General features: G+C 47.9%; 1 protein-coding gene across 7 annotated transcripts in view; it reads right to left on the reverse strand.

Annotated features, from left to right (window-relative positions):
- Positions 1–3,214: 3,214 nt before the first annotated feature.
- CEP89 (centrosomal protein 89) overlaps positions 3,215–14,049 on the reverse strand; it is a 76,688-nt gene continuing 65,853 nt past the window's right edge. For 2 of the 7 annotated variants that reach the window (XM_027620219.2, XM_027620222.2), the window contains 2 exons: positions 11,830–11,999; positions 3,384–7,044 (listed from right to left, as the gene is read on the reverse strand). In XM_027620219.2, the coding sequence (XP_027476020.1) occupies positions 6,888–7,044; positions 11,830–11,999 (327 nt within the window). In that variant the 3' untranslated portion in view covers positions 3,384–6,887. The other 5 variants (XM_027620220.2, XM_027620221.2, XR_003524334.1 and 2 more) reach the window with 4 other exon arrangements.

Raw genomic sequence — 14,049 nt, forward strand, 5'->3', positions numbered from 1 at the left:
AGAGGGCCTCAGAGCACACTTCCTGGGAAGTTGCAGGCTTTTTTTTTTCTTTCATACGACTCTTATTTCTTAAGCTTCAGCTAAAGCTCTTGACCCTCACTTTCAAACTGTGCTTTTTCCCATTGCTAAGGTGCTTGCACCCTTTTATGAACGCCACCCGCATCTTACCGTCTCCATTCTCCACAGCCTCTTGCTCTCTTGTCCTCCTCAGAGGAAGGGTCAAACCCTCACACAGATGCTGGACCTGCCTTTACCACTCAAACCTGCTCCAGACGTGCCTTCAAGTTGTCGAACTTTCTTCAGCTCCTAAGGTCATGTGGTCTCATATTCCTTCCCCCTGCAGCTGGTAATGGTTCAGAGTCTTTGAGGGACCACAAAGACCATATAGCCAGGTGCTCACCAACTTCCTGGATTTGGGGCAGAACTTGTAAAGAGTCAGTGGAATGTGCAGAGTCTTTAAAATGTCAAGGCTTTACAGTCTCACCATAAAACAAGTAACGCAGGAATTCACTCACTCCTTTAAACACTAACTCCCCATTTGCTCCTTTGCCCCAGATCCTACTTTGTCTCTGAATTTGACTAAGTACATCACGTAAGTGGAGCCATGCAGTATCTGTCCTTATGGGCCTGAGATATGTTACATGGTTAGACATACATGAACTCCCGTGATGCAGCAAATCCAGCCCTAGGTATTTACCCAAAAAGAATGAAAACACGTCCACACAAAAATTTGTGTACAAATGTTCCCAGCAGCCAGGCTGGAGCAAAGCAGCATGCCAGGACTCAGGCTCTCCACGGTGACAGGATGGGGAGCGTGTAGGGTCCAGGAGTGGTTTCTCGTTTAGATGTGGGACACTTGAGGGGTTTTTGCTGCTAATGGGAAGCCTGTGTCGAATGGAGAGGCCGCCCGGAGTGACCCAGACCTTACATCTAGGAATATCTAGGTGTGTGTGTCCTCCTGGAGGGAGGTAACCCCCACCCACAGAGCCCAGCTGCTTGAGGAATCAAGGAGGTGACAGTCCCCTCCCTTCTGAGGGGAAGTGGACCTGTGCCACACAGCTCACAAGCCCTGGCTGCTGGGAACTGCTCCCTCCCCCCAAACCCCCCAACCCCTTGAATTCACTCACTCACTCACTCTGGGTGGAGGTTTGCAGGCTCTGGCTAACCCCAGAGTCCAGTCTCCAATCTCTGGGATCCACGCATCTCTCTCCCTGCTTCAGCTCCTGCCCTGTTCTGCCCATTTCTGCTGGCTCCACTGTGCAAACCTGCATGCATCCTGGTCCCACGTGCAATGAGAAACATCTCCCCCAAGGAGCAGGCAGGGTCCCTGCAGAACCTCAGGAGGGCCCCGCTCTGTGGGTGCTCCAACCCCAGGACAGAGAGGGGCAGGTAGAACAGGGACTGGGTCACAGGCTGCCCTCCACCATGGAGTGGGCAACCAGCCTACCCTCTTTCTTCCCAGTGCCCCAAGGCTCCAAGGAAGCCCCAGAGGCCAGACTGAACGCGGAGCCCCCTTCCTGGCCGGGGCTATGGTGCCATCCAGGACTTGGTGAGGGGGAAGTGGCTGCATCTGAGCAGGGGAATACCAGGGGCAGGGGTTTCACTGGCTGTCCACTGCCCCCCGTGGCCTGTGTTACTCATGCCCTTGCCGGCTCCCCTCCTTGCCCCACCCAGGGGTCGGGGGGGTCACTCAGCTTCTGGGGCACTTACACTGGAGGGAGGCACACAGCAGACTGAGTGGGGCGGGCGGCCCTGTGTGTCCCCAGTGAAAGTGCCTTCGTGGTCCGCAAGTCTCTTGAAGTCTCCCTCTTCCCCGTGTGTTCCCCCTCCTGCTTCCAGAGTCTGGAACCCCTCCACCCTCCCTCCTGGGACCATAGCCAAGGGGCTGTCCCAGCATCCACTCTGCTCCTTCATTTCCCCAGAGACAGACACCACCCTCCAGGGCTCCCTGCCCGAGTCCTCAGCGCCACCTGCTTCTCCCAGCGCCGTGCGGCCACGTTGCTCCGCAATTTGCCCTCCACCTGCAGTCTTATTGTCCCACTTTCCCAAAACTTTACTGGAATTCTTTTGCTATGCAAATTCCGACTCATTCTTTAAGGGCACATACAAAAAAAGTCACCCGATGTCTCCTCTATGTTGTGAAAACAGTAAATGCCCAGGCACAGACTCCTGAACCCGAGGAACGGCCGCTCCAGTGCCTCCCGAGGCTGCTGGAGCTGCGTTTTCCTTCTGTGACTTTCTCTGGTGTTTCAACCACACACGTCTGTCCCCAGAGAACACACTGCCCGGCTTTGCATGGTTCTGAACACGACACAAGTGCATCGCTGTGTTGGTACCACAGCCGGGGAAGGGCTCCTGTTGGTGTGGGTGCTTCATTCCACCAGGGGCCCCCCATCCCCCGCCTCAAGGGCATTTCTGGTGTTTCCGGGTGGGTGTACGGACACGATGCTCCGACCAAGCTTGTACTGTTCCTCAGACTGGCTTGGTTGGCTTTGTCAGACACTCAATATTTTTGATGGGTTCAGTGGGTGTCCCTGTGGTTTCCCTGTCTCCCTCTTCATGTACTTATTTATGTTACTCCTTCGAAATGCCTATGCAAGCCTCTCCCCGTTTTCTCTTGGGCTATCTTCTGCTTCCTGGCCTCCTTCATGCTTTCTGGACCAAAGGCCTCTGTCAGCTTCGTGTGGCTTGTCCTTCCACTCAGGTGAAGAGCTCTTCATTAATTGTATTGCTGTCAAATGTGTTATTTTCCCGTGGTTAGAGCTTTCCAGGTCTTCTTTAAGAAGTCCTTCCCTGGGCGCCTGGGTGGCTCAGTTGGTTAAGCGACTGCCTTCGGCTCAGGTCATGATCCTGGAGTCCCGGGATGGAGTCCCACATCGGGGTCCCTGCTCAGCGGGGAGTCTGCTTCTCCCTCTGACCCTCTTCCCTCTCGTGCTCTCTGGCTCTCATTCTCTCTCTCAAATAAATAAATAAAATCTTTAAAAAAAAAAAAAAAGAAAAATCCTTCCCTGGGGGCGCCTGGATGACTCAGTCAGTTGAGTGTCAGGCTCTTGGTTTTGGCTCAGGTCATGACCTCAGGGTCTTGAGATCGAGGCCTGTGTTGCACTCCATGCTCAGCAGGCAGTCGGCTGGAGATTCTCTCTCTCCCTCTGCCCCTCCCCCTCATTCTCTCTCTAAAATAAATAAATAAATAAAATCATAAAAAAGAAAGAAAGAAAGAAAGAAAGCAATCCTTCCCTGACCTGAAGTCATGAACTACCTAGAAGCTTAGTTTTGCCTTTCACATTTAGGTCCATACACAACCGTCCAAGAGAAGTATACTGTGAGTCACATATGTAGTTTAAATTTTTCCAGTGGCCACATTTTTCTAAAAAGTAGAAACAAAAACAGGTAAAATTATCAATTTTCACAACAGATTTTATTTCACCCAACACAGCCAAAATGCTATCTCAACATATAACCAGTACAAAAATTATTGGTGAGATATTTCACATTCTTCTTTTCATAGTAAATTTTCAGAATCTGGGGTTTTATGTTTACGGCACATCTCAATTTGGGGGTGAGATTTTCATCAGAAGTCCTCAAACTATAGCTAGATTACCTTTTAAAATGTATTCAGTTGAAAAGGTGTGTTGTTCTCACCCCCTTGTGCTCCAGCACATACAGAAGTTTTCCTGTCACTGCACAGAGACCCTGCTTGTTCTGGAAGCCCACGGCTCTGGGGGCTTGTCCTGCTTTCTTCTCTTTTGGCTCTAAAACCAATAGATCTATCGCCTCGGTTCTGGAGGCTAGAAGTCCAAACTCCAGGTGTGGGCATGGGCCATGCTCCCTCTGGAACCCGGGAGGGGATCCTTCACGGCTTCGTCCTAGCTTCTGGGCTTGCGAGCATGGCCGGGTGTCGTCCTTGGCCTGTAGCTACGTCTCTCCAACCCTGACTGTTGTCACATGGCGTCCTCCCTGGGTGTCTCCATCCTCACACAGCTGTCTTTCTTAAGGGCACCAGTCATCTGGCATGAAACACCAACCCTACTCCAGTCTGACCTCACCTTCCCTAGGTGCATCTGCACCTACTGAGGCCCCGTCTTTCTTTACAGAATTTTCTTCTGGGGAAATCCAACTCCGCATCTAATGCCCACTGAAATGCTACCTCCTACCCACAGCCTTTCATGAACTTTGCTCCCCCGGACTCTCCTTCATGCTCCCCAGAGAAATGGCATCTCTTACGTGGCTCCGAGTCCCTGGCTCGCCTTCCTACGAGCAGAGATCGGCCCTTCACAGAGTCCGGGCGCACTTCCTTGTGAAGCGGCTTGGGATCGCGCGGCCTATCATGAACCATCACTTGGGAATTCGGACATAAAGGAGCTAGCAGGGCACCTAGAGACTGATCAGGCGAGCTTTCCTGCAAGATAGAGGGGCACGGCATTGGGAGATGGGAGGAAAGAGAGAATTCTGGCTGTTCCTGGGAAATACTATTTTTTGTTTTGAAGGATCAGATCATGGCCGTGCTTCCGTTCAGTGAGGTTTTTGAATGTTCTGCACGGGGTTCACCCTGTAGCTCCCACAGCAGCCATGAAGGTGATGAGGCCATTGTTTTGGTCCTGTTTTCTTCCAAGCACCTAGCAGGCTCTGTAACTGTGTCTGCCTTTGTCACTGCTACTGTGCTCGATACCGTGCACAGATAAGCACTCCATGTATATTTGCTGACTAAATACACTGCACTGAAAGAAATACAGTTCAGGATTTCCTCCTCTCCTCAGAGTTGGAGGCCACACGGATCTCCACAGAGAGAAGCTGCCGGGAAAGGGTGGCCTCTCCCACTCTTCTCGGAGCCTGAGGGGCAGGAGCCACTTCCGATACCGCCCCCCCTCCCCAACCCTCTGTGCAGATTGACCAGAAAACTGAGGGCAGCTCCTCACCTGCCATCCCCTCAAGCTCACAGCCACATCCCCCCTGAGGCTGGGCCCCAGCCTCTCTGCACCCGGGCCGGAATTCCCCCGGACTAATACCAAAGGCAGCAGGGCTCCTGGGGCCCGTTTTATAACCGTTCGCCTGATCAGGACCATTCTAGAGCCATATACAGATTCCCCAGGACCAAGCAGGAATGGCCCCACTCCTGCTCCGATTGGCACCTGCAGGATGAAGCCCTACAGGCTCCTACAGGAGACCCTTACGGCAGTCCGGGCTTTCCCGGGGCCATTCTGGCCTCCCTGCCCACCCCAATCTCCAGCCCGAATGCCCCTCCTGCGGCTCCCGAGTTCTTGCCCCAGCCCACACAGCCCTCTCTGCCCTTCTCCAGCTCCTGAAACCTTGCCCATCCGGCAAGGCCCAGGGCATTCCAGTTCCCCCACGAAGCATCGAAGTTCAGTCCCTGGGCCCCTCAGCAGCCTTGTCTCTCGCCGCTTTGCCTGCCTGCCCTCCTTCGCACCCTGGACTCTGAGCCCACCTGCCACGTGCCGACAGCAAACCGGCGGGAGGCTGGCAGAGCCCGAGTGCTGCACGACCCCACCCCTGCCTGGCCGTGACGAGGTCCAGGGGTCACCAAACTTGCCAAGTATGTTTGTAACATGTAATAAACTTAAGGCAGAAATGTACAAACGTTCACTTCTCCAGGGAACAAAATGTTCTCACAGAAGGCGGGACAAAGCCAGGAATGACAAAAGTGGCTCTCTACGTATGGGACAAGAGCAGGTTTCCCACGACAAGCCACCCTCCAAGCACAGGGCTGGACAGTGAGAGACTCACGGGGGCGCTGGGGCCTTGCAGCCTGTTTACACGCTGCCAGAGAGCTGCTGGGTTCCCTGGAAATAACATCGAAGCTGTTTGCTAGGTCACCTCCGAGGGAGATGATAGGGAGTTTGAAATCCCAGCGTGTCGCCCTACCTCTGGTCAAATGAAAATAAATTAGAATCACTGAACTGTTGAACAAGTTGAATAAAAGGTAAAAAAACTGTGATCTATCTCAACTCCCAACTTAGCCATCAGAGCTCAGGTGTGTAACTTTCGCACCCGACCAGGGCCCAGGGCTGGCCTGCACCCGTACCGAGGCCGGGCTGCACTGGAAGGGGCCTGTAAAAGGCTGTGTTCTGGGATTCTGCCCCCCACACTGCTCTCAGGGTCCCGTGCAGCCTGATGTCCCACGTTCTTCCAGCATGCCAGGGACAAGCAGCCCTGGGTGGCCGGCACTGGCACCAGGAAGTGCCAGGGGATGGTCCTGAGAGGCTGGGGTCACCTGCCTGAGGAGGTGGCAGAGAGGAGATCCCCGGCCCGTGGCATCCTTCTCGGTGGTGGCACTGGGGCAGGGACCCCACCTTGGTGCTAGGTGGCCCCAGAAAAGTTGCCTTTCCAGGAGGATAAAGAAGGGCAGGGAGACAGGGCAGAACAGAGTTTGTATAACTTACTGGGGTGTGAGTGCTAACACCTGTCTTTTCCCACACGCCAAAACGGCACCCAGAGTGAATGACAGTGTCAGCACTGGACGTGTCCAGCTGACCTCACGCACCTACCCCGCTGTGTGAGGGCTCCGGCCCACCGCCTGCTCTCTCCGGCACTCTCCCGGCTACAGATCTAGACGCCCAGAGCCAGGCCAGCTCCTCGGGTCCCCTGGCACCCTGAGCAATGGGTCTCACAGAGCCTGGCTCTGTGGCAAGGCAGCCAGTAGGCAAAAATAGAGCTCAGCACTGTATGAGTCAAATAAAGCAAAATGTAAAAAAAAAAAAGGGATTAAATTTCTGCGACAGTTTATTTCTACCTTGCCCTGATGAGGAGAAGTGCTGTGGCGGGAAGTAGGAGTGGGCCCTTCCCCTGTGCCTCCCAGTCCCAGGGAAGGCAGAGCTCCGGGCCAGGGCCCCAGTCACGGCGCGGGCTGCGGCGGGTGGCGGGAGGTGGCTTCATGTCCCAGTAGCCGGAGCTGCGGGCGCCCAGCGCACCTCCCCAGGGCCGTCCCACACACCGGGCCTCTCCAGCGCAGCCTGCAGCAACTCTCGGATTCTTTGGTTTTCCTTGGAGGTGGACTGCCAAACAACCTCAAGCTCGCCTTCCATTTCTCTGAGAAATACACACAAGAAGGAAAAGTTTAAAATAGCATAATGAGAAAAATATTTCTTAAAGTAGCCAGAATTCAAAGGAAAGAATGCTTAATGTCAGAGAACAGATCCCATGGTGCTTGGGTTCTCAGGGTTGAATGAAATGCTGAGGTGACCTAGAAACAGAAAAAAATACTGAGTTTTGCCTTTTCCTTTATTTTGGACCTTTGTTCTCTAAAGAATTAACATGTGTAAGAATAAAATACAGTCCCTGCAGTGGCTGACCTACATACAGCACAATGGCCCCACGGTGAGCGCCCACACAGCATGAACCCTGCAAGCCTCTCCATGTCCCCTCTACCTGTCCCTGCTGTGACCTGGCCAACATCAGGCACCAATCATGACACCCATCTGCGGACCCAGTGAGGGGCCTGGACGTAGAGAGTTAGTCTGGGGGTGAGGAGGGGACCGTGCAGAGTGGGGCTCATAACCGAGGACACAGAAAAGACTGGCCTAGATGGACCACACGCTGGGAGTGAGCACCCAGCGGGAACCAAGATGTACAAGTAAAGGAAAGGGTGCCAAGGACTCGGCGACAGGTACCATGTGGGGTGCTGAGGAAAGTGGGCCCACAAGGTATCCATGTCCTCACAGGGCCGTGGTCTGCTTGGGGGAACAGACCAGGGTACCAGCTACCACCTCACAGGATGGTGGACCCCACGGGAGAGTGAGGGGGACAGAAAGACCAGCCTCAGCCTGGGGGGAAGAGCAGGCCTTATGCAGGAGGGCATGGTGGGGAGGCCGGCTCCCTCACAGACATGGCCAGGTGGTTATGGAAGACGCTAGAAACTGGACCACCAAGTGGGCTGAACACTGCTGTTTAAGGAGGAGGACAATGAGATTCAGGGAGGCCAGCGACATGCCCACTTGTCCAGGGTCACTTCTCTTGTGAACTGTTGCTTCCTTCCAAGCCCCCTGAGGCCCACTGGATGTTGGGTGCTATTTAATTAAACTATGTTTTGAAAAATCTCCAAATTTCTCTTTTCTGGCACAAAACACCTAGATGTTTGATAAATTACAGCAATCATGAGATATGCATAGCCAAACTCAAAACAAGAATAGGAAATCTCTAAGGGCAGAAAGAAAGAAAGACTAAACTGAAAGCACACAGGAAGGGAACAGAGTGTTGCTTATTGCTTTGAGGACAAAAGTCCGTGCCAGAAACCCACGTTTTTGTAGAATGGAGACTAGGTGTTGGGCCCATGCAAAGGGTGGGGACAGAAAACCCCAGGGCTCACTCATATCCACGTTTCTCCCCCTTCTTCCTAGAAACAATCTGAACTACCTGCGTGTTCCACAATTGGGCAGGTAAGTGGAGGCACATAAAGGGCCCTCAGAGAAAGCAAGGCTGGGTAGAAAACCTGCTGATCTTCAAAAGAAACCTGCTTTGAGAGGCTAAGTGTCTCCTAGGGGGCTGTAGCCACCAGCTTGTTCTCAAAGGGATCTGGAGTTTGAATTTACATTGTTCCCCATGACTGGGCATCCCCAGCACCCTGTGTGGAGTGAACAGCCATTTTAGAGACAATCAGGGAAAAAGCTCAATGGATGGGTTAAATAGTACACTGGACACAACTGAAGAGAGAATTAGCAAACTGTAATATAGAGCAGAAGAAATCACTCTGAATGCAGTGCAGAAAAATACCGGTATTAAGGAGTTATACACTTTAAATGTAATAGCATTTTTAAATATAATAATATATAATATATAACAAATGTAATAAAAACATTTTTAAAAGACTTTTAAAAGTCTTTTTGTATGTTTTTAAAAAAACATTACTATAGCCTATTTTTAAAATTAATAATGAAATTAAAGTGGCTCCAGGTTGGAAATATTCTCTTGCACCAAAGAGAAGCAAATGCTAATCTTCTTTGGAGAAAAATATCCTTAATCCAGAACCTCAGGATTCTACAGATTGAATTCAACCATATATGCGTTCATAGTTAAAAAGTTACTGTATGTAGAAAGAAACAAGCCACACAAAGCAAGAGTCCAAAAAAAATTAAACTCCTCCAAATTTCAGAGAAAAATAACTACAAATGAAATGTTAAAAGAAATAAAAGAGGTATTTAAAATAAACAAAGACCAAGAATTTATTTTAAAAATGACTAGGCAGATTTTCAAAAGAACCAAATAGAACTGAAAATGAAATACACTGTTGTTGATATAAAAAACTCAGTGGCTGGGTTAAACAGTACATTGAACACAGCTGAAGAGAGAATTAGTAAACAGGAATACTGAGCAGAAGAAACTACCCAAAATGTGGACCAGAAAAAAGATGGAAAATTTAAAAGATAAGGCACATGGAAAGTCTAACATACGTTTAATCTGAGCTCCAGAAGGACATTTAGAAAGAATAAGGGGAAATAATTTATTTTAAGAGATAATGGCCTATTTTAAGAGATGAGAATTTTCTAGACTAATGAAAGACACAAAATCACATATATAGAGAATAACTTATACCAAGTAGATAATTACAGTTAATCACATACCAATTAAATTGCAGAATACAAGAGACAGACGAGATTTTTTTTAAAAGATTTTATTTATTTATTTTAGAGAGACAGCACACAAGTGGTGGGGAGGGGCAGAGGGAGAGAGAATCTCCACTTGATCTTAGCCAAAAGGCCGAGAAGCGATTGGGAGAGAGAATCTCAAGCAGACTTTGCACTGAGCACAGAGCCCGATGCAGGGGTCAGACTCACGACCCTGAGATCATGACCTGAGCTGAGATCAAGAGTGGGACACTTAACCAACTGAGCCACCTGGGTGCCCTGAGTCAGTTATTTTAAAAAATGACAAAAGGCTTATCAGAGACTTGTCTTTTGACTTGTCAAAACAGACTTCTCAAACAGAGAGGATAGTAGAATATGCTGAGAGAAGAAGACTGTCAAAGTAAAATTTTGTAGCCAGCAAAAATTATCTTACAAGGATCAAGGAAAAATGCAGACGTTTCCAGATAAACAGAGAACTTACTCCCAACAGACTCTTACTAAAGAGACTTCTAAATAATGTATTTTAGGAAGAAGGAAACTAATCTGAGAAATAAGGTCTGAGATGTAAGAGAGGATATGTTAAAAGATAAACTGAAGAAATAAAATTTTAAGAGTTTATTTGAGCAAAACTCAACTCAAATTGGGCAGCATCCCATCTAGCAGAGAGAAATGAGCTCTTCCTTCACTTTAGATTTTTTTTTTTTTAGCCCAACGCAGGGCTTGAACTCACAACCCTGAGATCGAAACCTGAGATGAAATCAAGAGTCGGTGGCTCAACCAACTGGGCTACCCAGGCATCCCTGAATTTAAATTTTTTAATGTTAAATATTCATGGTAAAATTTTAAGGGTAACCACTGAAAGTACAGAAATAGAATGCATAACTTTCAAACGATTTAAGGACAGATAGTGGAATAAGGGAGAAAGTGAAAACCAAAACGCCATTTTATTATTGTGATTCTAAACCTCTTATCTGGCAAGAAATTTGGTATTGGCCCAACTTTTTACATAGTAGCTGTTTATGGTGGTAAGAACTTCTGTGACTACAGAAACCATGATAGCCATGATAGATAAGACTTCATCCTGCCTTGTTTTTAAGAAGCATCTGGCTGGGGAGCCTGGGTGGCTCAGTCGGTTAAGCAGCTGCCTTCGGCTCAAGTCATGATCCCAGGGTCCTGGGCATCGGGCTCCTTGCTCAGTGGGGAGCCCGCTTCTCTCTCTGCCTGCCACTCCCCCTGCTCATGCTCTGTCTCTGACAAATAAATAAAATCTTAAAAAAAAAAAAAGCATCTGACTGATGGAAAACAAACATATCTGCATTCTGCATGACATCAAATATATGAATCCTCCTATAACCTGAAGAAATCCCATGAGTGTATTACGATTCCTCTGCATGCATCAGTTTATATTCCAGTCTGTCAAGGCACGGCCATTATGAAAAGGCAGAGTTAAGTACGAAGGACCACCAAGTTCACCTTCATGGAGCATGCGACATTCCCCAATGTTTTTAATACACTGGCAATACTTTCTCTAGCCTATGTTTAAAGGGTAAAGTGTAACTGATTTAGTACCTTACATGCACAGAGAACATAAGGCACCCATCATCTTATGACTATGATCTTACAAGAAGGGAATGATCAGAGATTTTAAAATCCTCAGAAATGAAAAAAAGAAAAAGCAGAAATAAGACATTTAATTAAAAATCAAAAGTCTCCCAAGAAAATGGAATAAAACAAAAGCATCAACGAGAGGAGAAGGGAGGGAAGGACAATTAGAGGCCTGGATTGATTCAATTAGTCCAATATTCAAACAATGGCAGTTCTACAGGGGGGTTAAGGGAAATGAGGAGCACTGAATGGTGAGGGTGTTAACACCACTGTTGTATACTTGGAAGTTGCTAAGGGAGCGGATCTTCAATGTTCCCACCTTGACTGCTGCACCGGCACCAGAAGCACAACAAAATGGGAACTGGGTAAGATGGGGGAGGTGTTAACTAACCTTGTGGGGGCAATCCTTTCACAAGATATTCCTGTATCAAATCATCATATTATACACCTTCAACTTACACAGTCCTGTACGTCAATTGCTGGGGGAAAATGTTAAAAAGAAAATGAGCAAATAAGAATCAAGACCAATATTACATTCAGATAAAACTTAAATGTAAAAAATAAACAGAACGGGTCCAGAGGGTTTTCCTGGAAAAATCTAGCAAACATTCAAAACTAAACATACTCTATGGGGCTGGGCTGGCCCTACCTTTTCTGCTGCAGTGCCTGGTCCAGGATATCCTGCTTGTCCTGCAGCATCCGATGGAGGTGCCTCATCTCTTGCTGGTACCGAGCTGTCTTGCTAGCGAAGTCTTCCTGCTGCTCTGTCAGGCGGTGACTGATGTCACCCACTTTCAGTGCCGCCTGCTTCTTGTACCCCTGGGGGAGGAGGAGGCCCTGTGTGAGCGAGGGGATGCTGCCTGCGGCCCAGGGGATGGCTTCCCGGATGCGTACCCTCCCCATTTTGGGCCATCAGAGCCCACTGAGATGATGAGTAAACCTTGCAGAATTCTGATCTGGGAGGGCAAGTCTGGATTATAAAAGTCATAGAAAGTAAAAAAAAAAAAAAAAAAATATATATATATATATATATATATATATATATACACACACACATATATATATATATATCAAGGGCGCCTGGGTGGCTCAGTTGGTTAAGCGACTGCCTTCGTTCGGCTCAGGTCATGATCCTGGAGTCATGGGATCGAGTCCCGCGTCGGGCTCCCTGCTCAGCGGGGAGTCTGCTTCTCCCTCTGACCCTCTTCCCTCTCGTGCTATCTCTCATTCTCACTCTCAAATAAATAAATAAAATATTTAAAAAAAGAATATCAAGTATAATAAAACCAAATTTCTAATTTGTATCATGCCTAGTTTTTTATATGCTACAAATAAAAACAGACCAACCTGGCAAGGTCTGTCACACTTTATCGGTAAACAGATGACAGAGATAAAAGCTTGATTCATTTATCTTCCTTCTACATTTTTACTGGATAGCATTTAAGGTATGACTTCCCTCTGAGCATTTCTTTTTTTTTTTTTTTTAAGATTTTATTTCTTTATTTCACAGACAGACAGTGAGAGAGGGAATACAGCAGGGGGAATGGGAGAGGGAGAAGCAGGCTTCCCGCTGAGCAGGGAGCCCGATGTGGGGCTGGAGCCCGATGTGGGGCTCGATCCCAGGACCCTGGGATCATGACATGAGCTGAAGGCAGACACTTATTAACGACTGAGCCACCCAGGCGCGCCCCCCTGAGCATTTCTAAAACTAGTGTTATATAGATTATAATTTGTACTTGACACAGATGCAATTCTGTTTAGAAGTCCAGAGTCTCTCATGGTTTGTCTCCCTCTCTGATTTCTTCCCACTCAGTTTTCCCTCCCTTCCCCTGTGGTCCTCCACAATATTCCTTATGTTCCACATATGAGTGAAACCATATGATAGTTGTCTTTCTCTCCTTGACTTATTTCACTTAGCATAATCCCCTCCAGTTCCATCCATGTCGATGAAAAAGGTAGGTATTCATCCTTTCTGACAGCTGAATAATATTCCAGTGTATATATGAACCACATCTTCTTTATCCATTAGTCTGTTGAAGGGCATCTCGTCTCCTTCCACAGTTTGGCTATTGCAGACATTGCTGCTATGAACATTGGGGTGCATGTGCCCCTTCTTTTCACTACATCTGTGTCTTTGGAGTAAAAACCTAGTAGTGCAATTGGGTCACAGGGTAGTTCTATTTTTAACGTCTTAAGGAACCTCCATACTGTTTTCTAGAGTGGCTGCACCAGTTTGCATTCTCACCAACAGCGTAAGAGGGCTCCCCTTTCTCCACCTCCTTAACAACATTTGTTGTTTCCTGTCTTGTTAATTTTAGCCATTCTAACTGGTGTATCAATTCTATTTAGAAACTGACAGTTTATTTTTTTTTAAATATTTTATTTATTTATTCATGAGAGACAGAGGGAGAGAGAGAGAGAGAGAAGCAGACTCCCAAGGAGCAGGGAGCCTGATGCGGGACTTGATCCCAGGACCCTGGGATCATGACCTGAGCCGAAGGCAGACGCTTAACCATCTGAGCCACCCAGGCGCCCTTAGAAACCGACAGTTTATACATTCCCTCTGACCCAAGAATGGGTTTACCTCATGGTTTTTACATTTCCAGGTAAAAGAATATTTTTTTGCTTTCTGATTGTTTATTAATTTCTGGTTTTCATCTTTTTGGTCAACAAATGTGCCTTACTTCTACTCTAGGGGCTATTTTTTGAGCCAATCTACAATCAATCAATTGTTATATGTATAAACACACACACACACATATATATAAACACACATAAATAAACCTTATAGATTACCTTAAATCTTCTATATCCTTACTTTTATTTAATTTCTTGATCTGTCTTGGACCAAGAGAAGATTAAAGCTCCT

This window comes from Zalophus californianus, chromosome 17 (genome assembly GCF_009762305.2).
Source record: "Zalophus californianus isolate mZalCal1 chromosome 17, mZalCal1.pri.v2, whole genome shotgun sequence".
NCBI lineage: Eukaryota > Metazoa > Chordata > Mammalia > Carnivora > Otariidae > Zalophus > Zalophus californianus.